The 21,105-nt window shown below is 38.8% G+C and overlaps 1 protein-coding gene across 2 annotated transcripts in view; it reads right to left on the bottom strand.

The window, feature by feature from the left end:
• Positions 1-21,105, bottom strand: part of LRP5 (LDL receptor related protein 5) — a 166,550-nt gene that overhangs the window by 92,250 nt on the left and 53,195 nt on the right. For both annotated transcript variants that reach the window (XM_072864750.1, XM_072864751.1), the window contains exons 4-5: positions 18,722-18,918; positions 16,617-16,748 (exon numbers count right to left, since the gene is read on the bottom strand). In XM_072864750.1, the coding sequence (XP_072720851.1) occupies positions 16,617-16,748; positions 18,722-18,918 (329 nt within the window). The remainder of the gene's footprint in view (positions 1-16,616; positions 16,749-18,721; positions 18,919-21,105) is intronic.

The raw sequence follows: 21,105 nt of genomic DNA, 5'->3' as shown, positions 1-21,105 counted from the left end.
GCATATGGAGTTCTGGAGACTCAGAAGTTGAATCTATTGCACAGCAAAACCAAATTCACATTCACTTTGGGAGCTGGACTGTACTGCTATTTGCTTTTGGGTTTGGAAATCAGAGCTTAGTCTCCAAATAATATCTCAGAAGCTCTGAAAAGGAACAGTGCTCAGGCTGCAAGTGTATAATAAAAGGAAAGGATCTAGAAAAGCAGTGTTGTCACATCACCCAAACAAGTTTGCTACACAGCACAGAGGACATAGTTTGATGCGCACTTTGAACTACCTCAAGTCACCACAGCTCCAGAATGAAGTGGTGCTGCCCTTCTCCTTGCATTGGGCTGCTTGTTCTCACTTCTGTATCACCCCTTCTCACATGCAAGCACAGCATGGTTGTGTGTTGCAAACCGCACTAAAGAGCTGATCCAAACAAAAACTAACTCAACAGAAATGAAGCCATCAGCCTATGTTAACAACCAGACCGGTTGACTGCAGAGCTCCACAAACATTTGCGCTGGCACGGGGAGGGACTCCAGCAAGAATGCTTCTTCCAGTCAGTGTTAGCTGACAAGGTTTGATAACTACAGCATCAGTTGCACCAACAAACTTTGAGGGAAGGCTTGGGTAGAAGGAAAGCAACAATAACTCAGAGCTCAAAAACCACATGGAGAAAAGGAGGAGGGAAAGCCCATACATTCTTGACAGCAAAGCAAGAGAGATGTCTACCACCAAATTTCCTTAATACAGGTTTTCTAACTTCCAAGGTTTGCAAAATAAAAACAGGTTTTCAGGAAGAGTGTTTCTTATGCTTGAAACTTCTGCTCGCTTCTCTGGACATAGCAAAAATAGTAACCTGTTGCCCAAGTTGAGAAGGGAACAGCCCCAGGTGACCAGACAACTTATAAGGCTTCCTTCCTCCATTGCCCCCTTAGGTAAGCACAGCAACAGTTTTTCATTTTTTCAAGTTTCCTTTCTGTTAAGGGAACAACAAGCATCAGCAATCCTTAGAAGGCACTGCTAGCAAAAGTATTAATTTTTAAAAGCTTTATGAATCTCCTGGATTTTAGCACCTTTACTAAGTAAAAATAATGGGATACCTAAAACAGTATTTGATATTTTACGTTATGCTTAAAAATGTTGGTTTACTTCCTGAACAGTGAAAAATCAATCCATCAACTATTTTCTTAAAAAAGACCACGGTGGACAGAAGTCCAATACATAGCTTGTACCTCCTCTTCTACCATGCTTCTTTGCTAGATGTATATTCTGACAAATCATCTTTGAAAGATTAACTACATATAATGGCAAACAGCATGAACGAAAGGTGACACTGTCAACTACTTCACTGGAACTACCTTCGGAGTACATCAAATGCGAGACAGTTCCCAGACAGCTATTTTTAAAAGCTATCTGGGAAAAAAAGCAGTCCATAGTCTGTGATGCTGTTCTCGCTCTCTACATCAAGGATTACCCCAGGAACAGTAGTCTCGGGGCTACACTGACATCTTTGGATTAGAAAAGCAATTGTCTTGCTTTAAGCAGAAAGTGAGGGTCTTCAAAATAGTAAAAGGGTTGTATTCAAAACTGATCAGTGTTAAAAATGGTATTTTTATGGAGCCTGTTCAAATAGAAAGGCTTTTAGATCTCTTGTTTCATTAACTTATTTGTGTTGACATTTTGTTAGAAGTACTTAACTGGTATGAAGTCCCATGGTGTTAAGTATTAAACATACTTGTTTTTTTCTGACGTTACCATCTCCAAAGAACTTACAGTCTCACCAGACGCTAGTTTTTCCAGAGCATGTTTTCTTGACAGCAGCAGAAATGAAAAGAAACCCAGGTCATTTTATATATGGATTAATATTGCCTCCAAATTACCTCCAACAGTACAGATTGTCCACCACCAAATAGTCTATTTACAGGAAAAATTTCCAAAAAGTCCTTTTTCTTAGTACATTTAAACACACAGAAAACATTTGATGTTCTAATGCAAATTAAAATTATATTATATTAATTATAATATATTATTAATTAATTAAATTATATTATAAATTATATTATTGGCTATAACCGTATTTGACTCTATTAACAAATTTCTGCCAGAGAAAAAAGAGTTAGCAGCAGGCTCTGAGCACATCACTAAGAGATGAGAACTTGACATTGGTACTCTCTAAAAACCTGGACAAACATGCTTGTCTGGCTCATTAGTTTTATCTGTATCATGGAGGTATTTTGATTATTAATGTTGGTAGGAATGTTTTCAAGGCTACAGAAGTGTTATGCTGTGACTTGCCTAGTGTTATCCTAGATACTCTAGAACCTGCCTAATACATTACAGCTAGCTATTTACCTAGTGCTAAAGCGCTACGGCATTTATTTAATTAAATTCATCTTCAAAAACCTCTCTTACCGCAGTCACATTTGTAACCACATGATTAAGAGATTCCCAGACGAATTGCTAACTGTTATAACATGGTCGTGCATAACACCATACAATGAACAAAAGCTTTTTTTGGGCTGGAGCGGGGAATGCAAGCTATTCCAAACTCACAATTGCAGCAACCAAACACTTCAGCAGAAGTTTATGTAAAGTCCTCTATGCAAACCATAGATCAGAAAAACAGAAGGAATTAGGTCTCTCTAAAGTCTCCCTTTAGAAAGCATTTTAAAAGACCCAAGTTCAAATCGTTGTTTTATTTTTCCAACTGGTCTAAACTTTGAACTGTTTATTTTTCTCTAGTCTTTTTTTATTCAGCAAAAGCTTTCTGCAGACCTTCCACAGAACTTTTCAGTAGGTCTAATATCCATAAAAGCTGATAAACTGTACTGGTTAACTTCCAGAACAATATCTGAATAAAAAAAAAAAAAAAAAAAACAAAAAAAACACAAAACCAAACGGAATAGAAAACAAAATAATACCATTCAAGGCAGTTATTCTCCCTCCCTGAAGACTATATTCTCTCTTTGCAATCAAGAAATCCTATCAAAACAGGTTAAGAGACTTTTTTTTTTGCTTGTACATGTGATACTTTCCTCCCATATCCAGTAATCAATTATTTTTAACATCCATGCTAGGTAAAAGTGTTTGGTTTGATTTGGTTGGTTTGTGCTCTCCTTATTAAACATTCATGCTTCAGTGCTGGAAATGGCAACTGTGTTCTATTTGCAAAATAAAATGCAATCAGAGCTGACAGCAGCGAAGCAGGCCATCTCACCAGCTTGACAAGAACCTTTTTTATTCTTCCCTTGGCCCACTTCACATTTGACAAGCGACAAGACATCTGTAACACAGTAACAAATGCTTCAATTTATTCACCAAACCTAAACAAATGTAGACTGCAGTGGCTGCCTCTGCTAATCTCTGCCAGAAAATGCCATGCTATTCCTTTTCCATTTGTCTGTCTGCTAATTAGGCTAGAACAATGCTCCATTGTGGAACTCTTCCCACAGTTTTATGTATGAGCACGTGCATGCATCTGCACGTATAGACTCAGTCTATTTACAGGCAACTTTGGAAATCTCTGTATTTGTGGGGAAAAAAAAAATCAGACAAACTGTAAAAATGGGAAAGCTTTTAGCTCTTCTCCGAAGAACAAAATAGTAAGCACTTTTTGAAAAGAGTGCGTTAGAAGTACTTTGACTGCAGGCAACTCTTTTACAAGCTGTTTGAGCACAGCTGTCTCAGCACTCTTGATAAACTCGCAAGGGATTTTGCTAGTTGCTGTAATACAGTGAATTACCTGGCAAAGTTTCGGTGTATGGCAAGAGGGAGGGGGAGCACAGAATATGGGGGTGGGAGAAAACTTCATTATTCTGTATGGAGTGTATGAAAACAGGTAACGTTGCCATGCTGTTTAATAAGCTTGCCAATATTCAAAACAATTATCTTGCATAAGGGTTTAGCATTAGCTGCTCTTCACACTACAGGAAAAATGATGTCGTGAAACTCACTGAGAGGTTTATATCAACAACACTGTGTAAAACCCCATTCCTGCTATTCAACTTCCACAGAAAATAAAAATATTTAAGGAGTTGAAATAAACTTTGGTAATACCCAGAAAAAAATGGAAATTCTTTTTATATGTTCTCCTTGGGTACCTTAACAGAGCCAGTTCCAACATGAAAAGCACTACGCATCCCAATTCAGGTCTTTATTTATCTTCCAGTCCGAGAGGAAGAGAGCACTGCTTCATACTGTGTGATGGCAGTGGGCTGGGAAAAGCTGGCGATGTACTCTCCTACTTGATACTGCAGACTGAGGAGAGCATGCAATGCACATCAGGTTTACCAATTTAAAACCAAGAGTTGCATGCAGTGGGAGTATGCAACCAACAAAATAGAAACAGGAAAGGTTTCTTTGAAAGAATGTCTTGAGTGCCCACATTCAGACAGGACTTGATTTAACTGAAAGGTAAGTAGGCATAAGGAAAACTAATACTTGTGACAAAGAAAGGAAATACCAGAGCACTCGCGTAACTCGTAAATTATATCATATCTGTCTGCATGTTACAGTGAAAAGCTATTGTCTACTATTTCTTCCATTATGTCAGTAGCAGACTTCTAACAGTGACTTTGCCTGAACCAGAAAAAAACCCTACAGTTCAGAGTTTTGACGCATTCATACAGCCACTAAAAAACCCCCACAAACAGAGTATTGATTAAACAGTACAGCTGATAAGATCATTAGCACAAAACAGCTGACTAAGACAAAAGTAACATTTCTTCCAGAGAAAGCCATTGCAACACCTAAGTCATAGTTACCCTACCCTAATTTAGGACTGAGCCTCTGTGAGATACCTTAAGTTTGTATATACCCAGTACTACACTTGCAAGCACAAAGCTTTGTACAGTTACTACTGTAGAGGAGTAGATAACTCTTACGAAGACTTACTCAAAATAGCGTTAGTGTAACAGTCATAACTGCACTGGTAGTAAACAGAATCAAAGATCAGCACAATTGTCTGGCTATTGCTGCACCAAGCAAAGAATCTGCCCTTATACAGAGGTTTCATGCAAAGACCTCAAAGCACGTGAACAACTAAGTCTTACCCCCCCTTCCTCCCAAGGTCTGTCTATACTATATGTGCTTTAAAGAAAGAGAAGAGAAAGTTGGAAATGTTAAGTGGTAAATCTGAATGTTAGCTTACAGATATCACAGTCCCAGCTTCTACTTTTTATTAACAACAAAAATGAACATTCCTTTGCACTGAGTTCTTAATAACAGTTCATTGCAAGCCATAGAGAAATGGATTGGTCAAGAAAAAGTCTGTCAGAAATCCCCAGCACTAGAAAGAGTATACAGTCTTTGGATTCTAGTACTTCTTTGCAAAGGAGGGTTTTAAAGTTTAAATGCACCTATTCTGTGCTGGAGATATACAACCCCACTGGCTCAGAGTAAGGAATCACTGACTTTAGAAGTGACAGCCATTTTACCACCCAGTTTCTGTTAAACAGAGTTTTGGCAGTGACACCTTCAAATACACACAGACGATGATCAAAAATTCATTACAACCCAACAAGATACACAATTAATATTTAAAAAATAAATAAATAAAAAAATACCAAACAGAAATACACTTACAACAGTTTTTCTACAATCACACTTCTGTTGACTTCTAATTGCAGACATTTCCCACTCACCAAGAGACCCTGAACATATTAGTTTCTCTGCACTGCTGTCCTCCTTTACACAAACAGAAATAAATACTTTACATCCCACAGGCCCCCCTGAGGCTGACAGCTGTATAATGCTTTGAAGTTTAAGCGTTATTTATTATGTTCCAAGTATGATGGAGCCACAGAAAAGTCAATTCTGAGCTAACACAATCATCTGTCAAAGGGTAAACATCATGGAAAAAAGTTATAAACAACTGTAAATTAGGGTTTGCAAATCTAGGGAGCATCTCAACCTCACTGTTGCTACATTGATGCAGTAAAATAGAGCTTGGCCACCCAAAGTTTGAAGAGCCAGTCAAGGTACGGCAGCCTAACAAGTTATCGCTGTGTCTTGGTAACTTTCCATTTGTATGTACCTAGCCCATGGTGAACGCAAGATAACAAAGTTTACACATAAATCTTTTCAGTGCAGACCCAGGGTGTGATTCTCCTGCAGCATAAAACCAGATTCAATCCAGAGACTCAACAGTGCTGAAAAGGGAGAGTGTCACTTTTTCCTTTATACACACGCATACACACAAAAAACCCACCCTGAACACACACAAAATGAGCTAGTTACCATCTCTAACTAGACAGTGTTTCAGAGTCGTGGAAAGTAGTCATCCATCTGAAACATGTACCAAAGCCCGAAAAGAGAGTTTCATTCACTAGCCCAGCAAAAACACTGACAACAGAGCTAGAAGATGACCTTCAACAGACCTTCCAGAATGCTCCTCACTCCCTCCAGGTTTCTTCCTTACAGCATGTTTCTAGTGACTTTTATCTGACAAAATTATAAACAAGGCCATTTCCATATAAGGCTATTTTATTTTGTTGCTATGCAAAGTGCTCCCCATTTAGGAGGATAAAAGTTGCTATGAATAGAAAGTAATGTAATCTTTTCATACAGATCAAACGAAATAATAAACATAACATACTAAAAAAAGCAAGGGGAAAACAGACTCAAAACAAACAAGATCTACACATGATTGAAAGAAAAAAAAACACTCATGAAATTTTTATGAAATGGAGTAGAAATAGAAGAGGTAGCCTCTAGATTTCCCAGATTGTGAAGAACAGTTGCTGCACAGTTTTTACAACCCTTTCTGGTGTATTGCAAAGGTATCTCAGTGAAATATAGTTCCACATAATACTATTTCTTACTGAGTAAATAACACAGTAGCCCATTGTTTTAGTGCTAAAGAATCAATAGGATGTGTTTTGGAGTAAGCACTATAACATGGGTCCAGATGCAGCCAGTGAAATGCTATTTCCTCATTGAACCCACTGCATCTTATTTTCATAGCCTGGAATCAGGATCATTCTCCACCTTGCAGGAACCACGGTAGACTACTTGTACATTTGATCTGTTATCCAAACTTTCCTTCTCATCTGATGCAAAACACCCACAGGTCCTTTCAGTAGATTATCTGCTGGCTGGAGGGAAGACACCGCTATGATTAGGGAACTAATGTGGCTGTAGGCATTGAAGGAGATGGCAATTACACAAATCCCTCCTTCAGAGAAGGACCATAGTAATCTTTAAGAAGCCCCATCTCAGCCTAACAAAGGAAAAACATTAGATCGACAATTCCTTGATAGGCAAAGGAAGCATGATACAACTTTGGGAGTGCAGTAGGGAGAGGGGGAATGAGGAAAAAGTCCTCCAGAACTTCTGGATAACATCTCCCTGTGGTAGTCAGACACCAGGCACAGGACAGAAGACACCTATGAAGTCAAAGCATCTTGCAACCAAAAGATCGTGGTTTTCCACAGTTGCATTTCAATCACCGAGTGGGCAAGGGGGAGCTGGGCATGCAGTGGGCTGCAGGCAGCTGTCAAGGTTCTAGGAAATAAGGGAAAACAGAGTTTTCCTTTTGTTTATTTTCCTCATGACAAACAGATTAGGACATGAGTGCTCCTTCCCAATAGAGCCCCAAATCAATGCTAGAATATAATCAGAGTTTATCTACTGATATGCAAGATTTCTCTTCCAGCATCTTCCAAGTGCTAGAAGAATCTTGACAATTATTTTAGGTTATTCACACAATGCCAGGAGAAGCTTTCTCAGGTACTTGAAAGAGCTGATTTACAGCAATTATCCCAAATAACAAATGTCTCCCTAACATTTCCCTTTTGCAAAGTGGCTGTTCCTCTCTAATTAGCAGTTGATCTACTTAATCTGAAAGTCTGGATTAGTCCATACTCTTTCTCTTTATTAATCAGGAAGACGTGTTAGGCAAAGGGACCTTCTTGCCTGGTGGTTAAACCACATGAGAAGAAACATTTTGCAATGGAAGTATTTGCCTGCCTGTCTTGCTTGGAGGCTTAGGTGCTCAAATAAGCTGATGAGCACTCAGCCAAGGAAGTGCAGACACAAAACTTCTGAAACTTACAGTGTGCACCAAGAAACACAGGGGAGATGAGAAGGAAGTGCCTTAACCTTTCTTCCTTCATTACTCTTCTATCTCCTGCATAAAAAACTGCAGTATGAGCCCTGCAGTATTAGCCAACAGGTTCCAAAACCACTGTTTTGGGTTTTGCATTGTGAAGAATGGCAAGGAGAAATAAGACACTGGGAATATTCCCCAACCCTGGTCAACTGCCTCAACAATAGGATCAAGGATAAATAAGGGAAGCTGACTTCAAATGCCTGAACCTGGTGCTGTCTTCTCCAATTTTTTTTTTTTTTTCTGGTTTTCATTTGAGAAAACAGAATTTCCTGGTTCATTTGAGAAACTACAGCTGTCATACTCTCCTGCCTGAAACCCTACAACTCCTACCACTATATGAGATTGACTCAACAGCCAAAGCTCTCCCACTGTCAAGCAAATAACAGTTGCCTTCAGCTGGAGAAATGCATCTCTGGTGAGTTGAGGTCAACAATGCTGTATATCTCAAATGACCACTTACATTCTGACATTACCAGGGACAAGATTACTGCAAGAGCAGCTGGCTAGTTAAACATCTAGACTGAGATATCTTAAAGGAACCAGATTTCTAGAAAGTACTCATCACCCATGGGGGGGGAGAAGAGGGAAGAAATTCTCCTTGTTACTGCTTTGAAACAACCAACCTCCTGCCATTGATTAACTAAAAGAAGGTTCTAAAAATGAGTAACTTTTTTAGTTTGACTTATATTATGTTTAAAGCTGAAGATACGGCAGCAGGTCTTATGCTGGCTTTAAGGAATGCTCACACTGATGTACAATAAGAGTTTAATTTCCACATCTCAAGTAGTGTAAACCCTCTCTTCTGTAAGGGTAGATTTGCTGGGGTAAAGAAGCCACCAATGTAATCGAGAATTCAGGTACTTGTTTCAATGTCAAACCTGCCAGCTACATCAGCAGGCCATTCACAGGTAACCTGTGACATACAAACACTAAAAGTTCCTGCACTTGCGCATTTATAGCACACACTAAGTGTGTATATATATATTTTTTTTAAAAAACACCCCCCCCCCCCAACATTCATACCCTAACTTGTAAGCCAATTTACCCCCCGACAATAAAGCTGATCCTTCTTCATTCCAGACGATGTAAGGAATTTAAAATATAAAATAACAACAGCAAACACTTTAGGATTATTAAAGGGCATCAAAAAATATCCAGAGAGGATCTTGGATGCAGTCCCTGGTCCCAGGGAAACTTAGGGGAGCTTTCCTGTGATCTCAGTAGGGCTAGGTTTTCACTACCATCATGAAATGGACAAATCACGTTTCAGTGTACTTTACTCGACTTATCAACTCACCTCAAGATTCTCTCTAGCTTAAGAATGAGAAATTTAAACTTGAAAGGGTCTTTTAAAAATCTCACGTTTGTGTATAAATATACATAAAAGCACCTGAGAAGAGGAAACCAGAAAGAATCAAAAGTCACACAAGAAAAAAGATGTGTTAACAACCAAAACGGTGTAATTTATCCATGTAGGGGACCAAGCAGGCATTTGCCATTTTACCAGAGGATTTTCTATATCTGTATTCAGCTGCAGTATCTAATAGGTCCTGCTCTTTAGAGGGATACAAATACACAAATTTCCTTTATTTCTGCTCTATACTTTCCCCTCTGTCAAATCTTAAAGCAAGTCACTAGTAGGAGTAAATGTAATCTCAGACATTTATCCTTAACATATTAACCAGCTGAATTTTTTTACACAGCCTTTAGGAAGAGACCCCTGATCGAAGTAATCCATTACCAAGCATTGCAAGTATAGCATCAAGCTCACAAAGCTGTCCACAGTATACGGGCATTTAGTTTTTCCTAGTTCAGTAACAATACCAAGGTAAGCAGAAGCTAAGATACCATTACTACATTGTTGCTTTTGCAGCTAAATTCCTTGTCTTCAGTTATTGCAGAAAATCATTTACATTTTTATAGCCTTTGCTGGAGATGGTTGTGCTCAGTCTACTTAGAATCAGAATATCTCGAGTTGCAAGGGACTCAAAAGGATCATCGAGTCCAATTCCCTGTTCCTTGCAGGACTACCTAAAACTAAACCATATGACTAAGAGCATCATCCAGACACTCCTTGACTTAGATCTATATTGAGCAATGCTCAGCATATTAAAGGAACATTCTTTAGTTGGCACTGCCCTTAGTTCCAGGCATCGTTCCTTTGTGCAAGCTTCAAAATACCAAGAGCATTTCTCTGAGTGTATGGCAAACTTGGAGGTCATAGACAGAGAAGGGATATCACATATAGATGGACATCAAGCTCTTACTGGTCTTAAAGATCAGAGCCTGGATTTAGCACTAGAAGGTAGGAGTAGTCTAGCTATGATGAAAGACTGCTGATGCAGTTTGCCACTAAATGCTTCCCCCTACTTTGGCAAACAAAGTATATTTGCCAAATACTTGCTTAAGTTGCACGTGACGTCATATCTGTCATCTATTGGTTGTGTGGCATACAAATACACCTATACCTCAACCACCCACGTGCCTTCTTACCAAGAGGTCTCTCATCTTGGTTTCAAGTACAAGAAAGGGAACAGACTCATCATCTTTCCCAACACAACTGGGAAGAAAATAAATCAGTGTAAAATTAAATCTCCAAGAGATTTCAGTGTAAACAACGCCTACAGAAATGCACAGAAAGGTTTGGGGCCTTTTTGTGGAAGCAAGCACAAAAAGATTCCTCTTAATGGAGACTTAAATTTGGTTGGAGAGGAATTTAGATATAACAAATGTATATAACACTCAGGAATGTTTGATTTATTAAAAGTACATCTGCCACAGGTTGCACAGGAAACAGAGAAATCACCCAACACAGAATGAACAGACAAAATATCGTCAGGGAACTTCCCTCATATTAGAGAGTAAAATACATCATGCAAAATCAAAAGGAAGACTTTACAGAAATGAATAGCTTCCCCTCCAAACTCCAAAGATAGAGAAAACAGAGCTACTGTTTGCACAATTGTTGTGGGTTAACCCCAGTGGCCAGCTCAGCCCCACCCAGCCTCCCACTCACTCCCTGCAGTGGGATGGGGGAGAGAATGGGAAGGGTAAAAGGGAGAAAACTCATGGGTTGAGATAAAGACAGTTTAATAGGTAAAGCAAAAGCTGTATGCGCAAGCAAAGCAACATAAGGAATTGATTCACTACTTCCCATCAGCAGGCAGGTGTTCAGTCAATTCCAGGAAAGCAGGGCTCCATCATGTGTAACAGTGACTTGGGAAGTCAAATGCCGTAACTCCAAACATCCTCCCTTCCCCCTTCTTTACCCCAGCTTTTATTGCTAAGTACAACGCTGTATGGTATGGAATATCCCCTTGGTCAGTTGGGGTCAGCTGTCCCAGCTGTGTCCCATCCCAACTTCTTGTGCACCCCTAGCCTACTCGCTGGCAGGGCAGGGTGAGAAACAGAGAAGCCCTGACACTGTGCAAGCACTGTTCAGCACTAGCTAAAAGATCCCTGTTATCAACACTATTTTGGTCACAAATCCAAAACACAGTACCATACGAGCTGCTATGAAGAAGATTAACTCCATCCCAGCCGAAACCAGTACAGCAATTTTAGTAAAATGGATCAAAAACTAATGATGCCCAGGCCAAGTGAAATTGCTGCAATGAAGTTGCATAATGAGTAGAGTAAAATACTGTAGCTTTTACTGAAATATTTTATCCATATACTTCAGCAAAGCATTACACATTTAATGAGAAACAAAAATAAAACTGGAAAATAGTTTTTTAAACCTGGGCTACGCAGCTTCCAGAAGCTGCATGGATCTGGACTAATTCTGACATTGTGTATCTCTGAGTGCCCTTGCTGAAGTTAAAAAATATACAATAAAAAAGAACATTAGCTGAAGTCCTAGTTTATGCTACTTATTACAGCTCCATAGCCATAGAGCCAAGCTAGTAAAAACTTGGGAGGGCAAGGTGGGCAGTGTATGAGCTTTCACTCAAAATGTTTTGTGGTATTAGCCATGGATGATAGCTTTTAAAATTCTGTCAAATTAATTTTAGTTCATATACAATTGACTGACTTGGTACCATGATATCAGAAAATGATGTGCAATGAGAGTAAGATCCTTTGTGAATGCAACACTAACAGGCAGAGGGAATTTAGGAAGTCAGAGGTGATCACTTACAGGGAAATATATCCACTTCTAAGAAAAAAGATGAGGCTTTTGACATTCTTTTAGAAGGCCTGCAGCAATAGCTGTATGCCAGTAACACTGAATACAGCAGAAAGAAATTATATATTTTCCAGAAACATAAGAGAAACACGCTGCTGAACGCTGTTTACAGAAACTGGCTCAATCTTGGAAAGATGCATCCAGATAGCTGTTCTAAGAGAGACTGGGATCAGGGTTTAATCACAATTAGCTGACAAAATATACAACAAAATTCTAGGCTTGCTTGAATGTGATTAAACTGAACCACATGGTCAAGTCAAAGACGGAAGGAAAAAGTAAGGGCAATCATCCAACGTTTTGAGACTGGACCTCCGCCTAGCAGAGCAAAGCAAACCTGCTCCATGAAAGCAGAACAGGATGGAAAGACCCTGTCTACATTTTGCCTGGAAACATTCACGTTAAGTGGTGCAAATTATACCAAAGGTGCACCAGAGTTGTCAGAAACAGATAAATTCATTTCATTCACTGTGCACCAGGGAAAGCAAGAATGAGAAGCATGAGGAAGGTGAAGGTGCTCAAAGGAGATGACATGCAGCTATCACCTGACGACTCTGCCCTGCAAGGTAAAAAAAGGTTCAAATGATTTACTGTTGGAGACATTACACTAGCTATTAATACATTTGTCTTTCTCACAACACTTCAAACTACTTACGCCCAACAACAGAAGTCTCTAAATCCTAGGAAGGGAACCTCAAGACAGAAGGAGAAGGAAAAACTTCCTGAAAGGAGCCCTCACAGACAAACAAAAGACTCATGAATCAAAATAATTATGTTCATAAAGAAGATAAATGTGATCCTTAAACAGAGAAAGAAAGAAAAACCTCAGGACACCCCTAGGTCAGCAAAATGACTGAAAGACAGTCCCAAGCTTTTAAAATTTCCACACTTCTGCTCTGCTTTCTAAACTGGCCTATTTGCTTGTCCATTGCTGATCAAACCAAACTTTGCTTCCCTGAAAGGATGCACACAACACACGTAATTTTTACTTTGGTCTTAAGACTTTGATTATTTGCATCAGAAAGCATCTAAAGCAAGAAACTGAAGATTAACTGAAAAGGCTTACAATTTTATGACTGCATGAATAAAGAGCTAATTAAGTAGAATTACACATCCCTTTTAAATGACTGCAACCAAACTTCTGTTCCTTTCTCAAACATCCATGCTATTGCTCAAGCAGGCTTAGAGAAGACTTTCAAACAAAAAATAGCAAATTTAAAAAAAAAAAGCCAACAACAAAAAAACTCCTCACAAATCAAGAAAGCCACGTGGTCTAAGAAGTGAAGCTCCATTTTGAAACATGAAATTCCAGAGGTCAGTCATTCTTGGAAGTTATGAGGTACGAAGAGTTACTACCGACTAGGCCACTCTCCACAAGCACTTCAGACTAGAGCCATCAGGCTCTGATGGGCATTACAAACTGTGACTTCATTATCTTCTACACAGGCAAGACTGGGTTCAGATACCCATCTAAAATCGTGTATTTGGACACATCCACCAAAACAGTAGTGGTGCAACACAACTTCTTTAAGTAATTCCAAAATCATAGCTTGAATGCTCACTTTGCTAAGAGTACATGGTCAGGTGCAGCTGATTTACTTTCCAAACTTATGACCCCTCTGCTTGTTGATATGGGAACTTCAAGCAAGTCCAGAGCATTTTCACAGCTAACAGAGGAAAACAGACTTAGTATCACATGTCCAGAGGGAAGCAACAGAAAACATCTACTTGCACAAAACAAGTACACATTCCCAGAGAGGAACTTATACTTGATGCCAGTTGCAATCTATCCATATATTTAATATCCGTTATTAGTGATGGATATCTACTGTAGAGCTAATTTTTTTTATTTATTCAGAGCAACTGTTTAGAACCAGAGAGAAAGCAAGAATGAATCAACACCAAAAGCCAAAACTACAGAATAATGAACTATTCTTTTAACACAGACACAATACTTATGGCTTCAGCATATCAACAGTTACATGTTTAGAAAAAGTGTAAAAATCCAGTTTCCAAGTTTCAGTGCATACAGACATAACCCACAGCAAAGCAAATAGTGGCACAGCCTGTCCTTGAATTCATGTTTTCTTAATTACCTAGGCCCATTACCATTCAACACTCTTTGTAAAGAGCTACACAGCTCTCACACCTGAACATTAACAATATATGTATTCTTCAATATCCAAGAGAGCTGAAATCACCTAAGAGCCTCAGGGCTTTTCTGCACAAGAATACTTTCTGACAGAGATATACAGTAACATTATATAGTTGTATTTGCACCAGTAAACTCCCCATGGGGACACAGATTTTGAGAACAGAATGCTTTTTCCTCTTGCAGACAAATCCCCAGTAGCATTCGTGTAATTCACTTAAAAGTCTAATGTCAAAGAAGCCGATATGCTCACGTGACTCCGTACTTTTGCACTTCTGCCCAAGCCAATAGGGAACAAAATGGAGAGGTGGTCAACACTGTTGCATCTGTAGTTCCTCACACAACTTTACTACAAAGGACTCGTGCAGAGAACAAAAAGTCAGTTCCTTGCAACCAAGGAATTAATTAATAAAAGGGGAAAGATAAGCACATGGATGTTGGCATAAGGCAGACAGGACAACAAAAGACGTGGAGCTTGGGAAAGAAATAATCCATAAAACTGAACCAAAAGGACACATTCTTATGCAAAACCAGATTTCCTGTTCCCATCCCACTTTTTTGCCCTCCTTTGACAGAACACCCTTGACAGATTGTCTGGCCTGACAATGGAAAGGTGAAAGCACAGTATAAGCAGTCACTCCTGCTTGTGCTATCCGCCAAAATGCCAAAAGCAGGCTGACCTTCATCACCACGGCCGGAAACATGAGGTCAATATGAATGTCTGAAAAGGCTGTCCTGAGCACTCAGCAATGTTTTTTTAAAAGCTGTGAAAGGGAAACTTTCCAAAGCTGGAAGGAGGAAAGAGAAAGGTCTTCCAGCAGCTGCAAGAACTACCTTATAAGCCTTTCAATTGCAGCAGAATGAGCTAATAAAGCTGGCCCTTAAACCTGGAAGTTCAGTGTTCAAACTCTGCTTCAAGTTCACAAACGAAAGGAATCTTTTATGCTTGCTTTAGTACTCAGAGGAATCAAGCCACATCAGAAAATGACTCTACTCTTTGACTAGACTCATTGAAAATGCATCAGAGACAGGCAGCAGAGCGTCTTCTAGTCTGTTGCAGAACATTCTTCAAAACCTTGCCTCCTATTGTCCTACTGCCGTATCAGTGTTAATTGCCTGCTTTTGTAAGAGCAATTTTTAAAAGAGGCTTCCTGATCAATGAAAAAAGCAAGCTTTCAAAGAATACCAGTAGATTCATTCAACTTATGGATACCAAATATGCATCTAGTTATACTTTTCAATTAAAGCATATACTTTAGCTATTATTCTCTAAACAGCTTTCTACTGCAAGCCTCTCCTCAGTGACATGGAACAGCCACCTAGAACATTTTTTTCTCTAGCTCAATTATCTCAAGCAGCAAACTTTATATGCCTCTTCACACAAAGCCTTGCCTCACTTTTTAAAATCAAATATAATGTCCAAAAAACACAAACAAGACCCAGGATGAAAAAAATTCCCAGAGCACTTTTCTCATGAATCCCTCCCACAGAGCAGCCCAAAGGGAAACAGAGGGATGATTAATCTTCAGAACCAGAAAAATGGTAGTGTTAGTTTAAATCTTAATTTTGAATTTTTCTGTACAGATTATTTCATTAGAAAACTACTTGAAGCAGGGGCAACTCACTGGGTTATCTCTAAAATAGTACATGGGCACATGGACATAGCCTTGAATGAACTCTTGGCACATCTGTGTGCAGAACATGTCTCAAGCATATTGCTAATTTTGAGATGCAACCGGAAGGCAACAACTTGGCCACCACTACTGCATCATTGTTCACTACTGGACAATGAATGGGAGGGAGCACAAGTCTGTCCATGGTCCATTCTCCAAATGGAAAGATGTCCTACAATAGCTTGCTTCTAAGAAAATTCTTCTGCAATGGGCTCCACATACTACTTCATTCCTACAGAGAACTGGCAACACAAAATCAGTCAAAAGACACAAAATACAGTCAAAAATTCTCTGATTTCTGATGCAACGCATTACTTTAGTTCATAAAAATCACTGTCTGATAGCTTGGCAGGAGATCTGGGTGCAAAATTTCTGCCATCTTCATTAGGACAAGAGTGACATTTCAGTGTGTCAGGCAGTTCCTCTCAACTCACTTCTTCAAGGCTCAACTTTTAAGTAGCAAACCCAAACCAAGTCAACACTGTCACTGTAGAAAAGGCAAGCTCCTACCTGATTTGCATGTCCTGCCATCGTCTTCTAGCTGCACACCAGTGGGACAGGCACAGCTGTAGAAGGGGTCTCTTGGAGACAGCAGGCACAGATGGGAGCAACCACCGTTGTTTTCTTCACATGGAGTGTGAACTTCAAGAAACAAAACAGATTTATTTTCATTTTTCTAGAACACCTAAAGCCCTCTTTTCTCCATGAGGAAGAAATTATAGATACCAAATGACTGGCACAAGCTTTAGCGCTAGAAGACAGAGGAACCACAAAATAAAGTGTTTGATTCCCCCCCTCCCCAGCATCTTACTTCTAGGAGCACCTAAATTGAGATGCACGCAAAAGCTGATTTTGAAAGAGCTGGCAGCTCAGCACATTCTCACTATACAGTTCTTCCAATGTTTCTAAAGCTGAACACAGCTAAGAGCTTTGGACATCAGTTACTTTGTGGATGCCGGGTCTGTTAAGCATCATGAAAATGGAAAACAGGGCTTGAAGGGTGGTGATGGTGGGGGGGTGACTAGTTCTATAAAAGAAGGGAAAACATAACAATTTGTACAATTCCTACATTACAGCACTGTTGCCTGTTGTAAATACCTTTTCCTACTGCAAAGCTTTCACAGCAAGATATATCCCTGAGTCACCAGGAAATCCAGAGGAGCAACATGTAAAGTCAGCAATTTTGAAAACGTTTGGGGAAAAAAAAAAAATTTGGGGGAGTGGGGGGTGGGACAGGACAGAGGCAGACACACGACAATTGCGCACACCTATCTCATTTACATGGGAAAAATGGCAGCAAGAGATGAAACTGTAACCATAAGTAATTATAGAGAATATTGCTAGCTATTAAAAACATATTGCAAGTTATGCAAGATCTCTCCACAATCAATCATAGTTTGAATAAGCATCTGAACTGCTTTAATATAAAACCACAAAATTTCTGGCTAATTTGGCTTGTGTTACTTCCACTGAGAGTCACAAAGAGGAAAAAAAGGGAGAGGAAGGAATCCAAGACTGATCTTAATGAAGTCAATGGCATCTGAGCTATTTTCAGCATATGCTGGTTCCCTATGCGCCACATTTTCTTTGTGACTGACCCAGAAATACTATGACCCAAGGCTGGGACATTCCCTGAGCTAAAAGCAATGACAAGAATTCAGCACAGACAAACTCTTATCTGGAGCTATGAGATAAACCAGGGTGTTGTGCATACCCGACAACCTCAATGAAAACTTGCACATGTTCCCTCACCAAGATTATCTCCAAACTCCTTTTTCTTACTTTCAAGCCTGTTTACTGACATCCAAACGTTACTGGAATAACAAACGTTATCTTTAGGGAAGCAGACTTTAGGGTTGGCATAAATAAAGAAGCCAATCCAAATGGTAAGAGATGATTCTTCCCATAGCCACTCAATAATATACATTTCCACACCATCTTTTAAGTCCTTTTCTCACAAACCTAAAAAAAACCTAGACCATCCACCACATGGAATCACATGCATATACAAAATATATACAGCCCCATTCAATTCTCAATTCTCTACACGTGCCTTCCTTTGAAGTAGGACCATACATAAAGAAAAAACAGAGGCACGTATATGTTTCATATCAAAGCTCAGAACTAAATCCCTTCCATATGGAAACATTCATAAACTATTTGTTGCACAGTAAAGATAAACATGATCAAGTCTGGACTGCAAAAACCGCACTTCTAAGTACAACACGAACATTACCTATTTTGTGGTAATTCTACTTACTAAAAAAAAAAAAAGTAATTATAAGCATTTTTTTCAGTTGTCTTTAAAATAATGATGTTAAAAAGAAGTCAGGTGAGTCTCTATTATTCTCATTCAGATATTCCAAATCAAAAGATGTCACTGAAGAACTGCACTGGATTTTGTTACCAGCTGGGATGATGAGTGAGCTCACACCAATTCAGGCTAGCATTTTCAAAGAAAGGTACAAGATTCGGGTACTCATACCTTTAGCAACCAATCCCTTGACAAGTGTTCAAAACCGTATAACTTCACACTAACAATTTTTATGATTAACGTTTTTCCTGATAGAGAAGTAACAGTCATGCAAAACGTTTCAGGGAAAAGTAAAACATACAGTATGGCTGCCGGTCTGGACTTAAGACCTGGATGTCCATTGGTGAATACAGGGCAGACAATATTTCTCTCCTTTTCTCTCCTGTCCTTTTGTTACAGGCGTGAATGGAGCGCGTTTGCCAGTCCGTCCAATACAAAGTATCCCCAGACAACGTCAGTGCAAAGGGATGAGTAAGACTACCTTCAACAACTTTTTGCCTAGATGAAAGAGAGAGCAAGGATTAAAAATGCATTGCTTCTACTTGTTAGCATGCAGAAAAATATCTGGCTTTGTAAGAACTCATATAGGAATCGTCTTCTTTTAACAAATTCACTTGACCAAGAGATTCACCTGGTGATAAAAGTGATAATCAGACTGAAAAATGTAAAACAAGACTTTGCCTCTTCATAGGAATAAGGACACAAATATACTGGGTTTCATAGCGACACAGTATCTAATTCAGCTCCGCACTGACCTCTGAAAGTCACCGAAGTTCCTTAACAGGGCTGTGCAAATACCCAAACACAATTGCCTTTTGGAGAAAATACAGGTCTGAAGAGTGTTCCTCCAATTAAAGCATTACTTTTTTTGTCTCCCCATGCAATATATGACATCTTTGCCCAGGACTTCAGTTGCACTCAGTCCTCTCTTGTAGCAGGAAAAGAAGAAACAACCCAAGAGTCTCTTTAAATTACCTCTCTTAACTTGGTCAGCAGCAGAAACAAATATTTTTCAGATTATCTTTCTAAATGTAGAGCAAGAGTCAGTTATATTTTTTCTAAGACTGAATATTTATAATTAATATAAATCAGAAACATTTCAGATGTTTTTGAATGACCTCATTCAGCCACACTTCTCTTCTGGTGATGCATATATTTTCACACTGGTTATAAACTGAACTGAAAGCCACAAAACACATGACATTTCCAACATGTTTTCTAAACTCACGGGATCCCCAAATTTATACATATTGCAATAAATTTGTATTAGTTAGATTCAGTAGTTTTGGATACATTTACTAAGTCAGTGAAAACATACTTGACAATTCCTCAGTCAAAACAATATGAACTCAGTTTTCACAAGATTCATGCATTTTATGTATGCACAAACACAAAGGCATATACACACCTTCCAAACCAGTGTTCTGACACAGCAAACCAGTATTCAAAATTTTTCATCATACAACTTTGAGAAAGCTGAAGTCTCAGCATCATCATGAAGAGAAGTGAGGAACATATTTTTCTTATACCTATATTCAGATCTGCATTTAAATTGTTTCCATTGAAGAGATTAAAGAAAAAAAAAAAAGCTAACATTTGGCAGGGAAAGGATTCTGTTTCATTTTGAGCAGCATAGGTACCATTTGCATTTTCCAGGGTGGGTGGGAATATAAAAAGTACCCCCAAAATTCTTCATATCTATTCAGACATGGACAAGTTTAAAACAGACTGACACATGCAAACAAGTATTTGCACATACATGTACAAAGCAGGTAATGTGGAAAAAAGAAAACAAAATCATTATCCTTCTTTCTGTTCTAGAGATAAAATTGAAACTGCTCTAAAACTTTAGTCCTTCAAATTATCACTACTTCTCTCACCATAAAACACAATAGAATAAACAGAAATACTGATTTCAGTTTCTCTTTCTACTCTCACCTTTGCTGTTGCTTCTTTATTAGTAACAGCAGTAGCTGTATTCTAGTATTGTAGCAGCTGTTCTCCATTATATGTTGCCCCTATTTCCATCATTCTTGGATATCAAGTCTCCCCTTCTCCTGTAATTACATCCTTTGAAACAGCTCCAGCTGATGTGCTTGCAAACTGAAGCTTGCTAAGATGTAACAGGCAGATTGCTCCAGTAACATTAATCCACCATGCAGAATGCAATTTTCCTTTTTATTTGAATTCTGAAGTGATTTTGGGACGGGAGGGGTAGAAGCATTTGAAACACCATAAGATTTCTTTATTGACAAGTCTGAGTGAAACTTATTTTGCTCTATGTTTAAGGAACAGAAGCAACCTCCAAAGTTACCATCTAGTTTGAACCGTTATTGAAGTCTACCTTGACACCATAACCTGAGTCCCAACTTCACAGACTTCTTTTTCAACATTGATCAGTGAAAGGGAAAAAAGAATAAATAAAAATTTCATTTTTAAAGGGTTAAAATTAAGACTAATATTCATGGAATTTTATTAATATGCATAACATTTTAAGAAGGAAATTTTATCATATGGTAACAATATAAAATATACACAGATAAGTGACATCAAGCTATTATATTGGACAATGCCTAAAAGTCCACATGCAGTTAGACACAAGGAATTTTTCAGAAAGCATCTTGCATAGGAATATCCTGACATCAAGTGTGCATTTATACCCTCCAGCAGCTGAGTAAAATATGT

Source organism: Ciconia boyciana, chromosome 6 (assembly GCF_034638445.1).
Source record: "Ciconia boyciana chromosome 6, ASM3463844v1, whole genome shotgun sequence".
In the NCBI taxonomy this organism is placed as follows: domain Eukaryota; kingdom Metazoa; phylum Chordata; class Aves; order Ciconiiformes; family Ciconiidae; genus Ciconia; species Ciconia boyciana.
The sequence above is the reverse complement of the archived record's forward strand: the minus strand, read 5'-3'. Positions and strand labels throughout refer to the sequence as shown.